This window comes from Aotus nancymaae, unplaced genomic scaffold (assembly GCF_030222135.1).
Source record: "Aotus nancymaae isolate 86718 unplaced genomic scaffold, 86718_ANA_hifiasm-v0.15.2.pri h1tg000046l, whole genome shotgun sequence".
Classification (NCBI taxonomy): Eukaryota; Metazoa; Chordata; class Mammalia; order Primates; family Aotidae; genus Aotus; species Aotus nancymaae.
The window spans coordinates 3,999,114-4,023,167 of record NW_026988460.1 but is presented as its reverse complement, the minus strand read 5'-3'; the positions used below and the strand labels follow the sequence as shown (position 1 = coordinate 4,023,167).

The window sequence follows — 24,054 nt, the reverse complement described above, 5'->3', positions numbered from 1 at the left end:
AAAGCCACCTCTCATTGAAACATTTTAAATAAAACTACTATATCTAAAATGAAGTCTTGGCATTTGGGAGTTTAAAATCTCCCCAAATTCTGAGGGGGATAAAAAAGCTGCATAATTATAGCTCATCTGAGTGTAAGTCATAAAGTAATCAAAAATGTTTAAAACCAAAAAGTAACATCTTAGAGTGGCATTTTAAACAAAAAAAAGTACTTACTGGCACTTTAAAAATTTTCATGCAATTTGTTATTCATTAAATCAGAAGAAAATGTGCACTACCATTTTTTGATAAGGCAAATAACATTCAAAATTGGCATTAACACAATAGGCCACCACTACGTGAAAAACCAAATGCTTTAATGAGGCTATCAAGAACAAGTCGATTATTTCATTGGATACATTAATATCGATCCATAATATACAGTGCTATGGACCACACAGAAATTATTGCTGCATTCAACAGCAGGTGACTATTATTAACATTACAGTACCAAGCATCCGCAAGAGACAGTCATATGTCATTTTTATCAAGAAATAGGGCTTTTTTCTACTGTTATTGACATCAACTTTTTCCCAGTGCATTTTTCAAAAATATTAATAAGTGCATTCCTTTGTGCTTTATATCTTTTAACTTCCTATGTATTGTATTTGTTCTTATTGCTTTATTGTTTAAAAACAACCAGAAAGAATTTTGTCATCCTATATATGACCAGGTTGCTTGTATGCTTTTTGGCGAAGTCAGAAGGTTTGGTATTTCCATTGCCCTACCCAGAGGCAGACGGACAATTTTGGTATTTTGGTCACTCCGTATGGAGGTCCAACCTTGAGTCACAATTCTGCACCCGAAGATAGGGGGAGTGGTGTGGATCATTTTCTCATTACAAACGACAAGCCCAAACCACTGCCTCTTGGCTTAACTAGTCCCTAAAACGAATCCACACTCTATTTGGCAAAAAGAAATAAATAAAACCACCCCCAAGATTGCAGCATTCTCCTGGGCTTGCTTACCTGCCACCTGCAGAAATTGTCTCTTAAGGAGAAGGGGATGGGGAGGCAGGCAATGGCAAGGTTAGGAGTTGCGACAGTCAGGGCAGTGGTACAAGATGCCATACTTTCTTTCAACAAAGCTTTCTATATGGTTGCTTAACCATGGTCCTGTTCCCTTGGCCGCAGGTTAGGCAACCTTGCTTTATTTTTAAAAACCCTCAAAATCAGCTAAGGAAAACTAATATCATAGCATCACGATCTTCAACTTTTGCATCCAGCGCCCGCCCCCCCATATAAATATGAAGAGAAAAATAGACAATGCTATGATTGTATCAGTGAATACTATGGTACAATTAGCTTTTCATGCAGATTTGCATCACTATTCTAGGAAAAGAGCTATACAGTTAAGGGGGTTGAAAGAATGGGAAGTAATTTTCCCTACCCCCTTAAGTAATAAAGCTATAAAACTGATAGCATCACCAATGTTTCCAAGGATTCTCATTGCCCAGCGTGCATGGGAACTATGCAGTTGATTATTTTCACCTAAACCATTCATTCACACATCTGACGATCACTCCTTCTCTCTGAACCCTCCATCGCCCATCACCAATTCACATTTAACATTTAAACACTTTTAAAAAAAACCCTCCTGAATAAGGTTTCCTGATGAAAGAAGTTGGCACTCTGTCACTAAAATATATTTAATATTAAAAATATCTGAAGGAAAACTGGAAGCTCTTATATTGTCTACATAGGCACCATGCTACATGTTCCTCTTGACTATAGATACCATCTTGAAACTTTCCCCTACATTACAGTTCAGTCAGTGCTAGTCCAACAAAGACTACTGCTATATTTAAGGCACTTCATTCTGAATGGATATGCTTTATGCCACTTGCTATTCAATTGTAGGCTGCTACTGAGAAATTCCATTCAACAGCCTGGCTTATAACACTATATGGCATCTGTATAAAACATCTAGGCTTGATACATGTGACACTACTGTTATTGCATAGGACTACACAAGTAGATAATGCACTGAAACTAACTTTACAACATTGCTCCTTGTTAAAACATGGTTATCAAGTAACAGTAATTTGCCAATACAGTATTTCTTTCCTTAAAACAAAATTCAGCAAGTTTGCTGAAATAAACCCCAATTAAATGACCATAATGGGCATATTAATGCTATGGTTATCCATCTCCAAGAATATTGCTATTTTCATATCCTAAAAATAAATATGTAAGTTTATTCTTTCTAGAAAGCCTGGTTTTAACCTATTAATACTACACCTTAAAATGTGTCTAAAAACAGTTCCGGGTGAGACTGTAATATACAAAATATTCTCAAAGCTGTCTTTTAAACACAAGACCTTGCATAAAAGTTTGCTTTCATGGGTGTACAAAGAATGCGGAAAACCACCAGTGAATTGTAAAAATATTGAAAACTTGCCATTTTAAGATGCATATTCTTACAAATTAATACAAACATATTGAAAAGAACAATGATAATAAAGAATCTGTACAAAGCAAATGAACAGTAAAACATAATTTAAAAATAAAAATAGTAAAGCCAATTAGAAATATGCCCAGTTTGGTTTTCTTATCAAAAGCAAAAATGAAAAAAGAAAAAGTAAAATATACTTTCAGTGCTCCTCAACATTTTACTTTGAGAGGACATTAATTTCCATTTCAAAATAAAATACATCTTACGAAAAACTGAATCACACTCATTGATGAAGAAAACTGTAACAGTACAGAATAAAAGAGAGCAAGATTAGACTTTATATTTCAGAGCCTTGGTCTAACTCCCTACAGTTTCGGTTGGTATCAGTTATGTTTTCTAACCAGACGATTCTCATGAAAAGGCTGCATTTTTTTTTGTGTTTTACAGAATACAGTATTTCTTTAAATAGTTTGCAGTATAAACACTAAACAATGCTAGAGGGGTACTGTATCTTTAAGGCAGTACCAATGAATCAATACATTTATAAAATGGAAAAAGGTTAGTATGGATTTCTTTTCCTCTTTCTTTTTTTTTTCTTTTTGGTTGCTTTACATTATTTCAATTAAACTTTACATTTAATTTCCAAGGAAGTCACAGGCATAAAAACCTCAAATCAAGTTTCCCCTGAATAAAAATGGACAGACATTTCTCTGATGCAAAATCCTCTTGCTCAGAAAGCTAAAGTCCGTGGTGAATTCAGTTCACAGACACTGCACGCTTATTTGTACAATACTTTGGAGGCATTTGTAGTTGTAAAATAGAATATACAAGTCCGTTTCACAAAATTCTAAAAATAAAATATATCCTGGGCTATTGATAAAGCATGAAAAAAAATTTCATATTAAAGGAAAATTATCAAGAAAACCCCTTCAGGTAAATTATTAAATCTATGAATCAAGAAAGGAAGCAGTTTGTGCGAATGCAGTGCAGGGATTCGCTAACAAGCATGCTCCGTCTCTTCCATGCTCATACTGCTCCTCCGGCTACTCGTTTTGGAAGCTCCGGGGGACACTGATGAAAGGAGTGGATCAGTGACGCCAACAGGAGAAAGAGTGTCATCCATCAGGATGTCTTCCAGTTTGGATCCCATTTTCGTGGGGACGCTATAGGCTTGGTTGGCCTCGGTCCCAGTTCCAAGGTTGTTGTTGAAGGTGATGGTGCCATCCGTGAGATCGAGAGTTGTTGTACAAGTTAGGTCTGCATGATGCTGAAGGAGGTCTTGGCTGCAGTTCTCAAGAACGGGTTCTTGCTTGATGATCCGATTCACCAAATCTGGAGAGCAGAGACCCGTGGATGGAATAAGGGAAAGTCCATGAGCTCGAGCCTGCATTTCAAGTTCCTACAAAAAGAGTAAAGATAAAATACTGAAATAGGCAGAGCACAGAGGACTTTTAAGCCCGTGAAACCACTCTACATGATACTATAATGGTAGGTGCATGTCATTAGACATTTGGCCAAACCCACAAAATGTACAACACCAAGAGGGAAGGTAAAGTATAGACTTTGGAGGATAATGAAATGTCACTGCAGGTTCCTTGATTCTAATAAATGTGCCACTCTGGTAGGGAATGTTGATAATGGGAAGGCTGTGCATGCTTGGGGGCAGGAGGTATATGGGAAATATCTGCAGCTTCATCTCAGTTTTGCTGTGAACCAAAAACTGCTCTAAAAAATAAAGTCTATTTTTAAAAATCAGATACTTTGGATGGCCGGGCATGGTGGCTCACGCCTATAATCCTAGCACTTTGGAGGCCAAGGAGGATGGATCACCTGAGGTCAGGAGTTCAAGACCAGCTTGGCTAACATGATGAAACCCTGTCTCGATTAAAAATACAAAAATTAGCTGGGTGTGGTGGTGGGCGCCTGTAATCCCAGCTACTTGGGAGGCTGAGGCAGGGTGAATCGCTTGAACCCAGGAGGTGGAGGTTGCAGTAACCTGAGATCATGCCATTATACCCCAGCCTGGGTGACAGAGCAAGATTCTGTCTCCAAAAAATAGTAATAAATAAATAAACAAACAAATAAATAAATAAATAAATAAAATAATTGGAAAACAATAAATCCTCAAAATAAAATTTTTTTGTTCTTTTAGATTAATAAGTTCTGTATATCCTATAGTAGAGGTGCCACTGGAAGTATGTGAAATAAATTTTAGGTGTTTTATAGATTTGACTATGTATGCAAAATAGAGAGATGGTCTCTCACAAATGTTAATGTTCACACTGGGGATAAGTTGAAAAATATAAAAATGAAGTTTTAAATATGAGCTAATAATAATATTAAGTGAAGAATAATGTTATTTTCATGGTCCTTCCACTGTGCACTGAGGTCCCCACGGGTGCTGCAATGAACTCACAGAGCACTGGAGATGTCCTACCTTTCAAGGGCAATGGCAATACTACCTGAGAACTACTAAACTCAAGACAGTTCTCTTTCAGCATCAGATTGAAATGCTACATACTTTTCAACCACATCGTATCATTGCAAAGTTGGGCTTTTGGCTGTTGCTATGATTAAAGAAAAACAAGTGCTGCATGAACATCATTGTGGACTGGGAAACAAAGGTGGTGGTGTCCAATCTGATTCCAAGGCTTTAGAAGTTGTGCAGTGCCCAACAGGCACACACGTCCAGTTAGTAAGTACTGTGGTTATTTAATAACAAAATAAAAATGATACTTTCCTTTCAATTGGTATGTTTTATTTTTTCAAATGGCTACCAAGTTGATAGAACCTAAATACTTAATAAGTTGTTTGGACCTAACAAAAAGAGTAGGTATTTCTTTTGGTCTAGGGAGATGGTAAAAGATTGCTAAAACACTTAAGAGTGCCATGAAGTATAAAAGTTTGGGTAGTGACAACAAAAGTTATGAAAGTTCTATGCAACTAACTAAAGTTTTAGAAGCATCATTTAAGCCATCTCACCAAGGCAAAGGGGAAGTATGTTTTTTAACTCAACACGTAAGTTCTCATCTATAAGACGAACAACTTTTTTCCTTTCCTCCTCACATATATTCCTATTATTGGCTAAATTGTGTCCTGGAAAAAATTTGAATGTTGAAGTCCTAACCTGAATACCTTGGAATGTGACTGTATTTGAAGACAGGGCCTTTAAAGAGGTGATTAATTTAAAATGAGATCATACTAGTGGGCCTAAACCCGATAGGACTGGTGTCCTTATATGAAGAGGAGATTGGGACAGGCGCACACAGAAAGAAGACCATGTGAAGATACAGGGAGAAGACAGCCATCTACAAGCCAAGGAGAGAGGCCTCGGAAGGGACCAGCCCTGCTGACAACTTGATCTTGGACAACCAGCCTCCAGAATTGTGAGAAAATAACTACTGTTTCCCACCCAGTCAGTGTCACTTCACTACAGCAGCACTAGCTGACTAACACACTTCCTAAATGCCATTGACTCCCCCTGTATCTCATGGCAAAATGCCTTCCAGACAAGCTCTTTCCCTTTTTCCTTTCTGAGTATCCCTGGGCATTCCTAAAATGAACCATAGAGACTATAATTGAGTCCTGATAAACATTCTGCTTCTCCATTCAAATGCTATCCCTTCCATGACTGTGAAACAATAACATACAACAATAGAATATAAATTCAAAGCAAGTCACCTTTCCTTATCAGAGAGGGGAAGGACTCTCCACATGACATGGCCTTTCAACGTTTGCCCACAAGCTGAGAAACATATGTGCCTGAAAAGCCACATTCAGTCTAAATTCAAGGTTTTGGGGTCTGCAAAATCCTTTTTTGGATGCAATACGAGTAAGAGCCAGGAGCTTGAGATGTCACACAAGTATCTTCAAGTTCCTTTACATAATCTCCAGAAACACAAGTTTCTTCTGGCATCATTTTAAAGCCCTGGGCTATTTAATACCATTGCAGTTCCACTGATATTAAGGCGTCATGTTCTTTCTTCTGTGAAAACTTCTGCGTAAATCACTTAGAGTGAAAATGAAAGAAAGCCCTTAGGCCCAGGCTGAAAACATGGACTCTTGTAAATCTACAGCACATGCTAGTAAGAACAGCACTTCCACACATGCAGACTGTCTTTTCAGAAAAAGAATAATAAAATTGGATTAAGAGAGGCAAACATCTCACTCTAATCCTTTGTTGTTTAATTAAAAATTATTTTATCAGTTGATTAAAATATTTATCAGTTGATTAAAGTATTACTCAGATTTCTAAATAAGGTGATAAATATCATCTAGAGAACTCTGGCTTTATTGCATCGCAGAGCTTTCCTAATTAATAATGTTTTCTGTGATATGTAAAAGTTCTAAAGGTTGCCTCACACCGTCATTGGAAGAAAACCAAGATAGCGTCACCATGGAATTTCCAATGCACATATTTCACAATATTCGTATTTCATATGAATATACATGTTTGGAACCCTAAAATAAAACAAAACCTAGCTTCTCTTTCAAAATAGTTATTATATTTTAATACTTGTAAAAGGAAATGACACATTAGTACAAGCTGCTTTTTTTTTTTTTTTTTGAGACACAGTCTTGCTCTGTTGTCCAGGCTGGAGCGCAATGGTGCAATCTCGTCTCACTGCAACCTCTGCCTCCTGGGTTCAAGTGATTCTCCTGCCTCAGCCTCCCAAGTAGCTGGGATTACAGGCATCTGCCACCACGCCCAGCTAATTTCTTTGAAATTTTTAGTAGAGACAGGGTTTCACCATGTTGGCCAGACTGGTCTCAAACTCCTGACCTTGTGATCCACCTGCCTCAGGCTCCCAAAGTGCTGGGATTACAGGCGTGAGCCACCGTGCCCGGCCACAAGCTGCTTTTATAAATGGGTAGACTATGTTCAAGAGATTAAATACCTACAGCTACTTATTGAAGAGACAGAACATAAAACCAACAAATAAAGCCAAAGTAGAGGAGGGGAGGGGAAAGTAGGACTTTCAAATTACACACAACCTCTACTTCACGACCCAGAGTCTAAATACACCCCTACAGAGGAGTGGCTTCCCACCTCCCTGCCCTGCAGCCAAGGAATCGCTGCAGTGAATGAGAGATGTAGCATCTCAAAATATAAGCATTCAGAAGACTGGAGACCATTATTATAAATGAATTGCTCTGTTCGAAAAGTTCAACTTCTGGGAGGAACACCATTAAGTGAAACACAATGGTATCTAGGATGTCATATTTCTCATTGCTGTTTCATAAAATAACTCCATGAATAGTTGCACTGAAAAGATGAAAGACAACCCTTGCTTTATGGCAAAATCTAGTAAAAGGTGTGTCAGTCTACTCAAGAAGAAGATAATGGTGTCATTGACTCTTTCAGATAGGTTGTGTTCAAAGTCAGCAAATTAAAATTACCCTCACAAACCCCATTTGGTCAATAACAGAGAGTCTGTTTTTGAGAATTACTTCAGAGGAAATAGTGTCCTTTCACTCAGCAAGAGAGGCTGAGCACCTGAGAGTAGTTCCAGGAGCTGATACTAAAGACGAATTCCTCATCTCCTGCTTACACTGGTGCATATACTCACTGAATGGGATGACACACAAGTGGCACATGGTTAATAAAATTAGTATGTCTTCTTCTAAGGGTGTATAGTTTAAGTTAAAGATATATATGTTACAATTCCTGCATTTATAACTATCTCCAAGAATTATGTCCTTAACATAAGATCCTCTGGGTGTCCCCAAGTTCCCTATAAACACACACTTTGACCATCGACTGCTTCCCCGACCCTGCAAATAGTAAGGCATCTTCTTATTTAATGTGTATAGTCAGTGCTTATTTTTTTATGTTCTATAAAGTCACTGTGAACACTGAACTGGTGAACACTGAAGTACTGTTCCTAGGGGAATTGCAGGGTTAGGTTCCTGTGAGACCCTAGTCATAACACTTAATCTTGTTTAATGTATGTTTCTGTTGAAGATAACCTTATGTAATATATGTTGTTGACTCATGAATATTAAACTCACAGCTAATAGCACTGTAACTCATACCTGAATGAAGCTTATCCAATGCCTGTATTTTCTCTGTAAGGCATATCATGGCCTTTCTTGCCCTCAGGAACTCTAGACAGCACTTCGGCATTATGTTTGGGGGTCACTTTAAACAGTGAAATCACCAACAGAAACCACAAAAATGTAGAAAGCACTGAACAGACCATGAAAGAAGCACTTGTTTAGAGGATTAGAGTTGCAACAAGAAAGCAGTGAACCTCGGGCAGGGTCACTCAACCTCACCTGGAAATGCGTGCCATGGGCAGCTCAAACTTGCCACTCTGCACATGTCCGAGAATGACTGTGGATGTGCCACAGACATTGATTTTGGAGTTACAGGTAGGCAAATTCACAAATACAGAATCCACAAATAATAAGGTTTGACTGTGTTAGGATCATGTAAGTCAACTCCCCTACGGCTCATTATATCCATCTTTCTCCTGTCTTGAAGTTGGTAACAAGCAGTAAACTTTACACAACTCAGGCCGTGTACCTGTATTCTGAGCAACAAATGCCGGTTGGCATGCTCCAGTTTCTTCTGTCGATTTTCAAGTTCTTTTGCACGTTGCTGTTCTCGTTGCAACTTTCGGATATAGTCCACGGATGCTTTTAAAATGGTTCCCTTGTTCCAGCGCATGTCTCTGCGATGAAAATGAAGGAAAATAGACATTTTTAGGATTTGAGGCTCAATGAAAATTCAATATTTAAAGCATTCCATTTCTTTTTCTGAACGTTTGTTTTTTTATTTCATTTCAACAGTTTTGGGGGAATAGTGGTGCTTGGTTACATGGATAAATTATTTAGAGGTATTCTGAGATTTTGGTGTACCCATCACCCAAGCCATGTACCCTGTATCCAGAGTATAATCTTTTATCCCCCATCCACCTCCCCCCTGCCCCTCCATTCCCCCCAAGTCCCCAAAATCCATTGTATCATTTTTAAAAGCATTCAATTTTAAAGATATAATAACCAGGCTGGGCACGATGGCTCACGCCTATAATCCCAGCACTTTGGGAGGCCGAGGTGGGTGGATCATGAGGTCAGAAGTTTGAGACCAGCTTGACCAACATGGTGAAACCCTGTCTCTACTAAAAATACAAAAATTAGCTGGGCAAGGTGGTGTGCACCTATAATCCCAGCTACTCAGGAGGCTGAGGCAGGACAATTGCTTGAACCCAGGAGGCAGAGGTTGTGGTTAGCTGAGATCGTGGCACTGCACTCCAGCCTGGTCAACAGAGTGAGACTCTGTCTCAAAAGAAAAAAAAGACAAAATAATCATACATTAATAATAGTTGCCATTCATGAGTGTTTGCCACTTGCCTAATGTTGCCCACCCCGTTTGTATACATTGTTTTACTTAACCCAGACAAGCACCTTGTGAGACAGAGACTTTGTGCACATGTTGAAACACAGACAATTCAACTTGTCCTAGGCCCCACAACTGCCATATGGTAGAGCCAGGACTTTAGGTCTGTTGATTACAAAGTCAGTTTTCTTAAACATTATATTAAAGAGTTACAGGTTTCTAAAACTTTAAAAGTTAACTCACTAAAAATAAACTATGGTAAAACAGATCTGTGAGATCTCACTACTAAATTGTTTGTGGCATAAAACTGGCATCCTATTTTTTTTTTTATCATGAATTATCACAGGCAGGCTATCTGGCCTTTCTCTGTATCTGTTTCCTCATATACAAAATGATGATACCATACTTGTGTAAGCAGCCTAGTAAGTATGTTATTGAAATCAAAGGAGCCACTTTACATGAATGTGCTGTTGGAAAGTTAAAAACACAATTCAAATAATGGAACAGGCACTGTATTAAAGGCTCAATATAGTAATGCTAATAGCTATCTTTCAATAGCATATACTATGTGCCAGACACTTTCAAAAATATTTTATAACTCGTATAATCAAAACAACCTTAATGGGTAAGTACTAATATGATCCCCATTGTACTGACTGGAACCTAAAGCACAGAGAGGTTAAATAATTTGCCCAAGGTCACAGAGCTAGGAAGTGGCAGAGCCAGGAAGTCTAGGGACTCTGGCTCTCAACTCCCTGCTCTAAACCACTATATCATACTTCCTTTATGTGATTGAGTCCTCAAAGCAACTAGACTAGGTAAGAAGATTTTGATGTCCCCTTTTTTAACAGATGAGAAAAATGAAGCATAAGAATGCAAGTATCTTCCCCAAAATTAGATACTTAGTAAGAAACTGTTTTGGAATTCCAAGCCAGGCAGCCTAAAGTTGATGTCTCTCAGCTCTTAATCAGTAGAGCTTCGATATACTTGTATATGAGAAAATTAAGAACACCATTAATATGTAGGTAAAAGTACTTTTAAAAAAATAAGAGAGCACTCCAGAGAAATAATAATGAACTATAATTACATAAGTAATATTTCTATATTGCTTTAAATTATCTGAATCCTTTTATAGACAATATTCATCATGATGATGACAAGTATAATGATGAAAACAAAACCAATGTGATGTATGGAGGACCATCCATCCCATAATCTATAGCTGCTAAAACCAGATTGGAAGTATCAGGTGGAACAGATGAGTGGAGGGTCATTAAACAAGTCACCAAACAACTGATCCTCATAGGGTTACATTAAGAACAAAACAGATGTTCTCCCATGAGAGGGACAGTTGCAGGCCCCAGAGAATTCCCTGGGGTTGATCCCTGGAGTCTGAACACCAAAGACGGCAACCCAGGCAAATGTCCTGATATACCCAAAGTGAGCACAGAGACTTAATATTCAGAGCTAAGATCAAAGTAAGAGAAGTAACTTTAGCAGCCAGAGAGAAACGTGATTAAAATAAATGATGCTTCACATAGGCTAGCAAGATGAGAAATCAGAATTGGAATATTTGAGCGGTCACTCAGTTTAAAAGACATGATTGTTTCAATCAGTTATCTTGGGTTTTGCTTCCTTGTGAGATCCAATCAATTAATTATGCTTCTGAGTTTAAGAAAGGGTTTTCAAACTTTTTTTGTTCGGTAATAAGAGGGACTCTTTTTTCATAGAATAGTGTACATAGGTGTCCATTATATAAAATCAACAAAAGCAGACTTGCTCTGGTGGGAGAAAAGGTACAGGGCTGAGACCCCAGTCTGTAAGACTGTCTCTATAGCAGCCCCAAGGTACATTATAGAAACCTGGTGTGGGAAAACCACCATAAAGATTATAGTCGGTTTTATCTTAAAACAATGCCTACAATTAAAGATCATTATCAGTTCAGATTATAAACATGCAAGTATTCTAATACAATGGGGAAAGAAGATATGCAAATCGAGGCTTTCACTGCAGCCCCATAGTTTCATAATATGTTGCTAAAGAGATTCACATGCTACAGTTTAAAAGAATATGCTAAAAAGTGAAAGCTGATAAAGAACAGGAAAATGGGAATTCAATTTCAACTATCATGCAAGACTGACTATAGGAAATGAAGGTCACAGCCCTTTAGTAGGATAAATTTGTGCTGCAGAACTGAGAATCTGAAATGTTTCGGGTTTGAAAATGCCTTTCCTTGAAACCTGGGAAAGCAAAACGTTGAAGATGAAGTTGTACCTGTACATTCATGAAAATCACCTCACAATAGGTAATGGTTTTATTTCGTTACAAATTCTCTTAACAATAATGTGAATAGAAAATTTAATAAGGCTTGCATGAATAATACTTGATTTCATCTTTACATTTTATTAGGTAGCTAAAAGGTCATATTCAAAGGCTAATTTCATAAATGCCTGTGGGGGCCATTAAAACGTATACATCTTCTAGCCCCTTGCTTCAAATGGGCCAAGTTCTAATGGATAAAAACTGCATGTTTGTTGTCCTATCTGCTGATGTTGCAGGTAACTATAGGCCGTTAAGAAAGACTTGAGAAAATTATCTTCACAGCTGTTATCTCTGAAAGGGGCAGGGTAGGTAAAGAGAGACCAAAAGCTGAAATCCAAATGAGCTGACCTGTGCTTAATAGGAGGATTAAAACATTACTTTTTTCCCCTTGAATGGTAAAACATACAAAGAGTAGGCAAGTTTTCATAAAAACAATTGACCTTTTTTGTCTGTTGAATATCATTGAACTTGAAGTCTCTAATGTCTGTTCATCAGTGCCTATTTAGAGATACTGTACAAGTCAAAGAGCAAACAGTCAACAAATCTAGCTTTAACAGCTATTGAAAGTACTGTACTTCATCAACTATTAAAGGAATTTTTTTTTAAGTTCAGTATCTGTTTGCAAAGAAATCTTTCTTAGGTTTCAGAAAGGCACAACCAAAGCATCTAATGTTTAACAGTCCTTTTGCACAGTTCAATGCTTTTGTCTTGAAATTTTAGTTTGATGAGACTAACCAAAAGAAAGGTGTAAGAAGAATTTAGGAACAGAACCAAAGGGAGAAGAGGAGACTTCCTAACTTTAGTTTTTACAACTGCATTTTTTACAACATATGAAAAAACATTCAGGTACGAAAAATATATGATGCAGATTAACATGCAATTGTACTCACGGATCATTTGACTTGGGAATCAAAGTACCTAGTTCTTTAATGCGGTCATTTATGTTAAATCTTCTTCTTCGTTCAACTTCAAGAAAAGAGCACAGGAAAGGGCTATAAGTAACAGTGCCATGTATGCATTTAGCATATCTCATCAAAGGCATGTGCATATTAACTTCACCAGGTCAGGACAATGGAAACCTGAACCAATTTTATCCCTATTTTTAACCATGTTTTTGGTATTGCAGTTAAAAATAAGTGACCTTTCTTATACATATGATTTTTCATTTGCTCTTTTAACAACCCTGAAATCAGTTACTATCCTCAGTTACAAATAATGAAATTGCCTTGGAGATACTGTTTTTAGGGACTTAGCGAGGACATCCAGCAATACTTGGTGAACAGCCCAAACTCTAACTTAACTCTGTAGAGCAGAAGTCAGCAAGCTTTCTGCAAAGATCCAGGAAGTTAGCACTTCTGGCTTTGTGGGATAAGTAGCAAAATTTAGGATATTATACAGGTATTTACTTAACTGGAGGGAAAACAAATTTCCACAAATTTTTTACTGACAAAATTCAAAATATAATTGAGTATAATTTTTTACAAGGCAAATCTACTAATGAAAAGCATTAGAATTTACTTGTCATGCTGAAATTTGCATTGTATATAATTTTCATATAACAACATATTTTTTGGTTGATTGAGATGGAGTCTCACTCTGTCACCCAGGCTGGAGTGCAGTGGCATGATCTTGGCTCACTGTGACCTTCACCTCCTGGGTTCACACGATCCTTGTGCTTCAGCCTCCTGAGTAGCTGGGACTACAAGCACATGCCACCATGCCCGGCTAATTTTTGTATTTTTAGTAGAGAAGGGGCTTTCACTATGTTGGCCAGGCTGGTCTTGAGCTCCTGATCTCAAGTGATCTACCCTCCTCGACCACCCAAAGTGCTGAGATTACAGGCGTGAGCCACTGCGCATGGCCTTTTTTAACCATTTAAAAATGTAAAAAGCATTCTTAACTAATGGGCCACACAAAAAAAACCTATGCTCTAGCCTAGTGCTACCCAACGGAAATACAATTTGCATATGTAAGTTTAAGTTTTCTAGTAGTCCTATTTAAAAAGTAAAGAGAAAGAGATGAAATTAACATTTTATTAAGCTAATTATGTCCAAAATATTATTATTATTTTAACAGGCAATCAATATAAACATTTACAAATTAAATATTTAACATTATTTTCTTCATTCTAAGTTTTTGGAATCCAGGGCGCATTTTACACTTTCAATTTTATATCGCAATTTGGACCAGCCATATTTCAAGGCTGAGTAGGCATCGGTGGTGAATGGCTACTGTATTGGATAGCACAGCCCTAGAACTGAAGTCTACCATTTTTAGCTATACTATGCATCTTCACAGCATTCCTATTTTATAAATCTAGGTGGAAGTTCAACTATCATCTTAGGGGAGGATGACATAATAAGGCATATGAAATGATAGATGTCTCTAATTAATGTAGTCAAGCAAATAAATTCCTAATAATCTGAAGTCTAAGAAATTGGATTAAAACTATTAGTATTTACTCTAAATACGTAATATATGCTTCTTTTGGATCAACTAATATTCTGTACACTTAGATAAATAATGTTATTTCCTGCTTTCCCAATATAAATGGCAGTTTCTTTTGGCTAAGAGATTATTCCAATGATGAAATTCGTTTTATATAATACTAAGTTCTACCATTAGACTTTAATAAAATAGAAACCCTAAGTGATGTTTGATGAATTTGAAGAAAGAATTGTGGGGTCCTTGATCCACTAGCTGACCTTCCCCAAAACTCTGAAGTATGACACTTTCTTCTTATTTTTTTCCAAGCACATAATAAGCATAAAATTCCTCTAGCCCCTCTGGCTCCTTGCTATTTCTCAAGCAAGCCAGACATGTCCCATTGGAGGACTTCATACAGCTGTTCTACCTGCCTGGAACATTCAACCTCCTGATATGCGAATGGCACTGCCCTCACTTCCCTCAGGTAGACTCAGATTACCTATGAGACTTTCTGGTCACCTTCTTTGAAATTGATCCACCACCTCCCATGCCCATGCTGACACTATACTCCCTTGCCTGTCCTTTGACTCCACATGGAACTTTCTGCCATCCCATATTCACGTATCCCATTTATCTATTTCTTATGTTTATTCGCTGGTGCATTCCAAGCAACTGTGTGTGTCTGGCAGATAGTAGGCCCTCAATAAATATGTGTTAAATAAGAAACAAAACATTTAAAGTGGAATCATACTAAAAATGACTCTGCATCTATCTTTTTTTCCACTCACCAGCATATAGCTGACATCTTTCACTGTCAATATTTAGGTGTACTACATTTTATTTTTAGTTCAGTGACTTCCCTTTCCAACCATTTATTAGAAAGATGATATAAGCCAGTAAAAAAATTAAAAAAATACAAACGTGTATTAAGGAAAAAGTAAAAGCCAAGTCTTTGTACCACTCAACATCTATATGCCTGGGTAAATTGTCACTGATAAGGATGATACCTAGATCATCTCCCATGCACATATACATCCACATAAACATACATACAAGCATGTCTCTCCCCAGTGTGTTCTTTTTACACATTGGGATATTACAGATATTATTCTACCCCTTGCTCATCTCACTCAGTAATACATGGTAGATGACCCCTAACTCAAAGGTAAGCTTCTCAGGAAATGGCTTAATGAATGGGTGAATGAATGAATAAGTGAATAGATGGATGTATCCTTTTGTACATTTTGGCAAGTATTCTTACAAAATAAATTCCTAGAAGAGACACAGCTAGACCAAGGAGCAACCTAACCCTCAGTATTAATTCCCAGTGGTTGGATGGTACTTTTAGATTGCTTCATAGCCTTCAGAGTTTGAGTGGATCATGTTTGCACTTTACTGACAACCTTGACCTTGAGAGTTCAGGTGCCTAATTATAGGTATCTATTGTTTTTCATAAGATCCAACTCAGTTTTCCACATCTCACTTAAGTAGTTTTGGATAATGCCTAATTATCTTGTTTCTAAGGTGTTTTAAAGGAATTAATATCTTAGGGTAAAATTACTTAGAAGCTGGAGGAGGCCTTGGAGATAATAGTTTATATCTTTTGGTGACAAGATAAGGAAAGCTTCTTACACCCGACATGAGAACTGGGGAGGGGTGTAGCTCTTAAAGTGAAAAGCAGCACCCTCAGGACCCAGCAGTTCTATTTGTCAGTTCCGTTTCTAACATAGAGAAACAAACTTCCTTGTACACAAACAGACACATATAAAAATGTTCACTGTGGCATTGTTTATAATAAGAAAAAACTAGAAACAACATGAACACACAGCAGTTGGGAAGTTACTAAATACCATACAGTCATACTGTAAAGTACTATGCAATTCGTTTTCAAAAAGTAGATAGATATAGATTTCTAACAGCAAAAGGTTTTCAAAACATACTGCTCAGTAGAAAAAAAAGATCAACATAAAATGGACAACATAATATCGTTTGTGTTAAAACATACACAAACCCATATTATTTCTTTTCTGTGTGCATGTGTCTATATTCTTAATACACAGAAAAAGATCAGGAAGAGCAATGCCAAATTGAAACCAACATGCATATTCCTGGGAACTAAAGGAGAACTCTGGCTTTATTGTATTATTTTTATAAGGAGAAAGTGTTTGTATATGACTCACATTCTTAAAAATCAATTTAAAAAACAGAGGCTATGAGGCCATGAGATGAGAAATTCACATACAAAATATTTCCTACCTGCAAGCCCAATCCCCTGCCTTTTTTTAATCTGTGCAACTTGTCTTACTTGTTTATAGTAAACAAAAATTGAAGTATTCATAGGAAACAACGTGAAGAATTGATCAAGGGTAAATTAAACACATAAAAAATAGTTTAAATGCTTTAGGACTTTTGTTTTTTAAGTCACGAATAACATCAGAAATTTAGGAGGCTGCCTCATGCATTTACTCCTCTCTTCAGATCTGTTTCTTTTTTTTCTTTCAAATCTCACTGGAGAAGGTGCTCCCCAATCTCCTTTTGTTAATAAGTTCCAGTGCGAGCAATACTTATAATTGGGTAGTTGGGGATCAATTCTCCCGTTCAGCAAAAAAAAAAAAAAAAAAAAAAAAAGAGAGAGAGAAAACCCCACTACTATAAACAACAACAAAAAATAAATAAAAACTCTTCAGAAACTGAAAATAAGTATATATACAAAATTTAATTTGATCTGAGATAAAATATGGGGAAAATATACAGCTTGGTTTCTCTCAAATACAATTTTCTTCCATAAGAGATAATTTTAACAGCTGCAGAAATCAACTTTCCTCCACAGAATTTCTGGAAACATTTTTGATACATGGGGGAACATTAACTCTAATATCAAACATCAAGAACATAAATAAAACCAACTTACTCAAGTTGTGATTGTCCTTTTTTTGCCTCTCTTTGGCCAGTGCTCTTGCTTCAGACTCTGTGGGAAAAATACACGCTGTGCACGTGAATGAAGTCATTAGAAGTTGGAACTGTTCAAGGTTGCACAAAATGTAAACTACAAAATATCTAATTTCTCAACATATTGAAGCTTATCTGACTTGACTCTAAGTAAAAATATGGTTTTTTAAAAAAGATATCTTTTTAAAAAGCTTGCACTTTTTCAAAAGCAATATATATATCAAATATACAGTATGCAAAAACTGCCCTTCCACAAAATGTTAAAAACCCAGTAAAAATTATCTGTGGCACACTGTAAACACATACAGATACTAGCAAGAAAGAAATCGACAATTAGAAAACTATGTCAATTTGCTGTTGATACTCTATTATCAGGAGTCTGATATGTTTTGTTTTCAGGACATAGAACCTTTCAGTCCTTTTTTGATGCCTTTGTAACACGCTGATATAAAAGCTGAGTAGAGGCTCAGCATGGTGGTTCATGCCTGTAACTCCAGAACTTTGGGAAGTAGAAGTGGAAAGATCACTTGGGCCCAGGAGTTCAAGACCAGCCTGGGTCTTTACAAAAAATAAGTCCAGCATGGTGGTGCATGCTTGCAGTCCCAGCTACTTGGAAGGCTGAAGTGGGAGAATCATTTGAGCCCAGGAGGTTGAGGTTGCAATAAGCCGTGATCACACCACTGCATGCCAGCCCAGGAGACAATAGTGAGACCCTGTCTCAAAAAAAAAAGAAAGAAAGAAAAACAGAAAAAAAAAAGTTCTAAATTGGATCTCTGTATCTTCTGACTGGTTCATGGAATAAACTCATTTTTTCAGAAGTTGTTTCCAGATTATGTTAAAATCTGCTATAATGAAATCATCTAATAACTCTTAGGAACAACTATTTACTAGCCTGAGTCTATAAAAACAAAATAGAAATAGCATACAGAGGCATTTGGTGGCAACTCCATTTGGAAAGTTCTATTTGCATAGCAACTCTTGTGAGATCTCTGGGATAAGAGACTACTTTTTGCCTTAAAGAGAACAAAACAAAATAGAATTAAAAAAAAAAATGTTACTTGACCAGTCTTGGGTTTCAGAAAGCTCTGTTATTTCCTTTTCAGAAGTGAGAGTTGAAGCATTACACTATCATAATTTAGAATTTTATCTCAAAATAGAAAACTTTTTAGCATAACTTATAGCCACTGAAGCATATATATACACCATATATATTTATTGTATGAGTGTTATATATGCATATATGCATATATATATGCATACATACATTTATATATGCAAAATATGCATATCTATGTGTGCGTGTATATATATATTCAGAAGTTGAATTCTTTCAATTGTGATGGTCAATCCAAATCATTTTCTAGCTTTTTTTCCCTCACACAGAAGCACGACTTACATTCCCTCCACTTCAATGATTCTTAAGTTGTTGTTGTTGTTTTGTTTTGTTTTGCTTTGTTTTGGATGGGCTCCCTCCTTTCGCCCAGGTTGCAGTGCAGTGGTGCGATCACAGCTCACCGCAGCCTTGAACTTCCGAGCTCAAGCAATCTGCCTGCCTTGGCTTCCCAATGTGCTGGGATTACGGGTGTGAGCTACTGTGCCTGCCTGATATTCCTGCTTTTGTTGTTGTCTTGCAGTAATTTTACATTTTGGTAGGGTAGCTACTTGTGTTTTGGTTTTGGGTGGTTTTTACTTATTAATTACCCTTTTTTCACTCAAATCCATAGTTTTTTTAAAAACATCTTTCTCCTGCTTATTTTCTAAAAAAAAAAATTTTTAAAGACACGACTAGAACAGGAATTCTCTGTCCCAAATCCATATTCCATATTCTCAGTCTGTTCATCCAATCCAGCAATACGCAAGGATCAAATAATAAAAAGAGGGGTGGGGTAAGGGTCATAAAATTCACCATGGTAGAATGCTAGTTCTAATATAGTTTCTGCCATGTTTTAATGACCAAATAAATGCCTTCCCTAAAGCATTAAACAAAGTGGAGAAACAGGTAATTTCATACTTGCCTCAAGAACAAATAATACCCATTGCTCCATTTTATAATTTTTTCCCTCTGTATAATAAATCTTTTGCACACAATACAGCAAAAGATAACAGGAGGCATCTGAAGATGTAAGAAATGTATTCTTATGCTATCCCAACTGTGGGCTCGAATGTGTGTCAAAGGAAAATTCAGATCTGGGTTCTCAAACTCAAATGCCTTTAGGGGCTTGGTAAGAAACATACATATCAGGTAGGGTGGAGACAGCTACAGCTGAAAGTGTTGCCTACTATACCCAACACAAAGGGCACCTTCGCCATAGACCCGGTGATCAGTGACATGCGGTAATGGTGGCCCTGATTCCCAGTATTCTCAGTAGATTTTCAAGGATCTCCTTGAAAAAAACAGGATTTTCAAGTATAAATCCTCCATCGTAAAATATTGTACAATGTTTTAACCACTGCAGGGACCTATAAAAGTTATGTCCATGAGTTGGATATAGTTTGCACATCACTATATCGATAACTTTGTCTTATCAGGAAGTGGACAGAAATCCGCAGTAAGAGGCACATTTGCTAAGTGTTTACCTGTGAGCTCCCTTTTTATGTTGGGAAGGTTGGCTGGACAGGAGTTGCTGATGGTGAGGCCTGGGGGAGGCAGACCTTGGTTTCCATAAAGGTCAATCAAGTTTCCTGAGACAGGTAACTAGAGACAAACAGTAACAGAAATTAACTGTTGAACAATTCCCACTTTTTTCAAATAAAACCTACTTTCTACTCCAGGATTTATTTAAGAAAAATTAATTGATACAAAAACTCATTTTTAAAATAGGAAAATATGAGATGTTTACTTTTTCATTTACTCACAGATATTAAAAGAGAGTTACAGGGTCTCCTCAACTAGTTCCCTTTGAGGGAGAAAAGTAGAGTCTCACATCCATAAAATAATTATACTAACTAGCTGATAGGTTTATTTTCAGCATAATGTGGTGAATGCATTATCTAGTACAACTAGTAGCATACAGTAGGTGTTCAGGGAATGTTGGCTATTATTGTAAAACAGGATTGTATATAAAATACGACTTTTTCACCAAATACGACTTCTCATTAAAGTTAATTTTGTTCCTTTCCTCTCTTTTCCACCTCTCATTCTCTTTCTTTTATAAGGAAAAGCAATAAAAGCATGTTGTTGTTTTTTTAATTGGAAAAGAAATCATTTCCTTATTGCTAAAGAGAAAAAGCGTTTCCTTGAAATTGAAATTTTCCACAAAGCCACAAGAGGGAGCCCACAGACTTTAAAAAAGGGCAAAAATTTACACTTTCAAAAAAAAGAAAAAAAGAAATATTTAGCCTTCCCCAAGCTATCATCAGAGTTTTTCCTCTAGTTCTGAATGGGATGTTTTAAAGCAGCGAGCTCTTCTTTGGTTGTGTGTATGCTTTTCTTGGTAACTAGCTGGTTGCAGCAGTTTATAGGCCTGTTTTTGTAGAAGAGGCCCAAGATGAACTCCCTTCCCATGCCCTGAAATACAGTTTGAAATAGTAACTATGGAGAAATCGTTGAGTGACCTCACTCCTTCCACTGCAGACAAGTGCCATTTCTAGATTGATTCAAACAATTTCTATAACCATGATTACTGGGTAAGACTCTATGCTGTTTAGCCCTCCCGTTTCTTGATTACACACTGAATTTTATTCTACATCTGAGAAAAGTACATTTATAAAGCATTTAGGTGTGATTAAAGTGGTTAGTGACCGAGAGGTATCTAGTAAAAATTGTACTCAACAGAGTACCTAATGAACACTAACATACAGATGAAAATATACCACAAAATACAAGCAGAGTCAAATGTGCTTCCCCTCACGGGTAGCCATTGCATCCATTTCTGTGATGGCTTCTAAACATATAGTCTATGAATTAAACCCCTAGCTAAGAAGATTTGGGTGGGAGGCAATGGATATGGAATGAGATACTTCCCAATGGGCGAATCTAAGGCTCAAACAGGATTGCGGTGGGCAGGGAGGACAGACAGACCAGCAGAATACAACTCCCTCTTTTCTTCCTTTTTGAAAGCTGCATTTATAGTATATGCATAAAACCTAATATACATACCCCCATATACATGCACAAAAATAGACATTGTGGTCATTTAAAACGCCCTTGAATCATATTTCAAGGCCCTCTAAGTAACTGATAAAAAGTGACTTTGATTATTAGCTGTCATTTCACTAAGTGGTTTTATTTGAAATAGGTCACCTTCTCGGGGTCAACTTTGCTCTGTGTGTGTTTAGTTTTATTCTTGTCCAATTTAACGCAAAGTGAAAGGCACTCACACGTTTCAAAACAGCCCTGTAAAGTACCAGAGAGACTAAACTTATACAGCTGCCATGATGTCTGGTAACTCCTTGGATTCCAAAGCTTTATTCCCCTATCTTTTGACAATTTCAGATTTTGGGAAAAGTTCTGGGTTTTAACAAACCAAGAATGTGACTTGAAAACTCAAGGCAATAAGCTAAAAAAATAAAAAATGATTCCCTTTGCTCTAGAAATGCAAATCATATATATTACATTTTCATATACAAATTGTATACAAAACTCACTGTGTTATTATGATGATTTGTTATGGATAAATGATAGCAAGTGATACGTATCTCTAAGTCATTGATAGACCTACGTTGAACAGACATCAATTCTAAGTTTCTTCTGGACAGGAACATATTTTCTAACTACATTCCAAAGAAGAGATACGTCCATGAGTAAGAGAGAGAATGCTTTCTGCCATAGAGAGCCTGATGGACAGGGTAGAGGAGACAAAGAGCAAAGTGGGGGATACCTAGTAAGAAATGGATTCAGATGGGTGAAAACTATAGAAAGGATTGCTGTGATTAGCGTGGATTGACAATAGTGCACACCAATAAGGGAAATGAATCAAAATCCCTGTAGCAAGATGCCTCATTGAGTACTCTACTGAGGTCAGACATCATTACTTCCAGTTGAAAAAGCAGCTTATAGCCCTCTATTTACTTCTCTGAAAGATTCCCTGCTTTGGCTGCTTTCCCATACTTGCTGATTAGGAGTGGGTGGCAAAAAGCATGCCAGAATATTTTGCTGGGGGTCATGTCATTTTTGGGGGCCTACTTTGGGCAAAGCACAGAACTAAAATGGCACTTCGTGTACAGCATCTTACTGATTTTTACAGAAAGAAAGCCAAGGTTTTTGCCATTGCCAAATGGAAGGTTTTGGTGGGAGGTTCATGTCCCATGTTAACAGCAGAACTGGGGTGGGGAGAATATCAACATGCTGATATTAACCAATTAGAAACTGCAACTTTCAATTCATCTCCAATTAGACCTGAGGAAATAAAAACCCTGCCACTTACTAGCCAAATGTGGATACTCCAATCTACTGATTAATGGGGCAGAGCTTTATAGCCTGTGCTTAGGAGTCAGAGACCCAGATTAAAATCCTGCCTCTTTACTAACTGGCTGTGTGATATTAAGCAAGTTCTCTGAGGCTTGTGACAACCATTCTTCTCACAGAGTTTTTATGAAATTTAATAAAGTAGGTGAAACACAGTGCCTGCTACGTAAGTGATCAATAAGTGGTAACTGCTATGATTAACAATACAGTATTATAATTTTGTAGGGAGTACTGGATTCCCACTTTACAGTTTTGACAGTTGAGCTAATTTTCACTTTGATCAACAAAACCACCTGCCATGTTAATTACTAAGTACATGTCAATGAATAGACAATTTTTACCAGACTGTAATGCAAACCTAAGCACAGAAATCAGGGAATCTGCAAGGCTGAGGTGACCACTCATTATTCTAAGTCAGGGCTTCTACACTGGAGCTGATTTTGTTTCCCCAGATCAATGTCTGGAGGTGTTTTCCATTGACACACCTGCGGGGGATTTGCTGCTGGCATCCAGTGGGTGGAGGCCAGGGATGCTGCTAAGCATCCTAAAATGCACAGGACAGTCTCCCACCACAAAGACTTATCCATTCCAAATGTCATCACTTCCACAGTTGAGAAACTGTGTCCTAAATGGTGCTGTATGTTCTTTGTATCAACAGCTGTTATTTGCTGAAGCTACCAAAAGGAAGGTTGACAGAAGTAATTTAAAATATGTCATTGAGCCATGCACTTTAAAGAAAGGATTTTGTGGTTCTTTTGAAAACATCCCCCCTAAGTATAGTTAACATCATAATTAGGTCAAAATAACACCTTTGGAGCTAAGAAAGAGGAAGAAACTTCTATCAACATGTATATTTTGCATATCTGTTGGGTTTTTATCCAGCCCATTTACCTAAATGACAAGATTTCACTTCCAGAGCACAAGCTGCACCTTAAACAGATGAAAGCCACAGTCTAATCAGGACATATAAATTGAAGGTAGATGCGCCTGGGTCTATGCCCCGATCTTGGTCTGAATTGAGTTCTTCAATGCTGTGCTTCACCAAAATCAATATTTTTTCAAGTAAATGATAATTGTAAAATGTTATTATTTTTTCTCTCTGGATGGTCCCCTTCTCTGAATATCAATTGAGCACTGTTAACACAAGTAAACTGGGGCTTTTATTCTTTGTTTGTG

General features: G+C 37.1%; 1 protein-coding gene across 6 annotated transcripts in view; it reads right to left on the bottom strand.

The window, feature by feature from the left end:
• Positions 1–333: 333 nt before the first annotated feature.
• MITF (melanocyte inducing transcription factor) overlaps positions 334–24,054 on the bottom strand; it is a 226,508-nt gene continuing 202,787 nt past the window's right edge. For 3 of the 6 annotated variants that reach the window (XM_012473998.3, XM_012474017.3, XM_012474024.3), the window contains 5 exons: positions 20,049–20,166; positions 17,434–17,508; positions 12,986–13,061; positions 8,961–9,108; positions 334–3,830 (listed from right to left, as the gene is read on the bottom strand). In XM_012473998.3, the coding sequence (XP_012329421.1) occupies positions 3,429–3,830; positions 8,961–9,108; positions 12,986–13,061; positions 17,434–17,508; positions 20,049–20,166 (819 nt within the window). In that variant the 3' untranslated portion in view covers positions 334–3,428. The remainder of the gene's footprint in view (positions 3,831–8,960; positions 9,109–12,985; positions 13,062–17,433; positions 17,509–20,048; positions 20,167–24,054) is intronic. The other 3 variants (XM_012474009.3, XM_012474049.3, XM_012474031.3) reach the window with 1 other exon arrangement.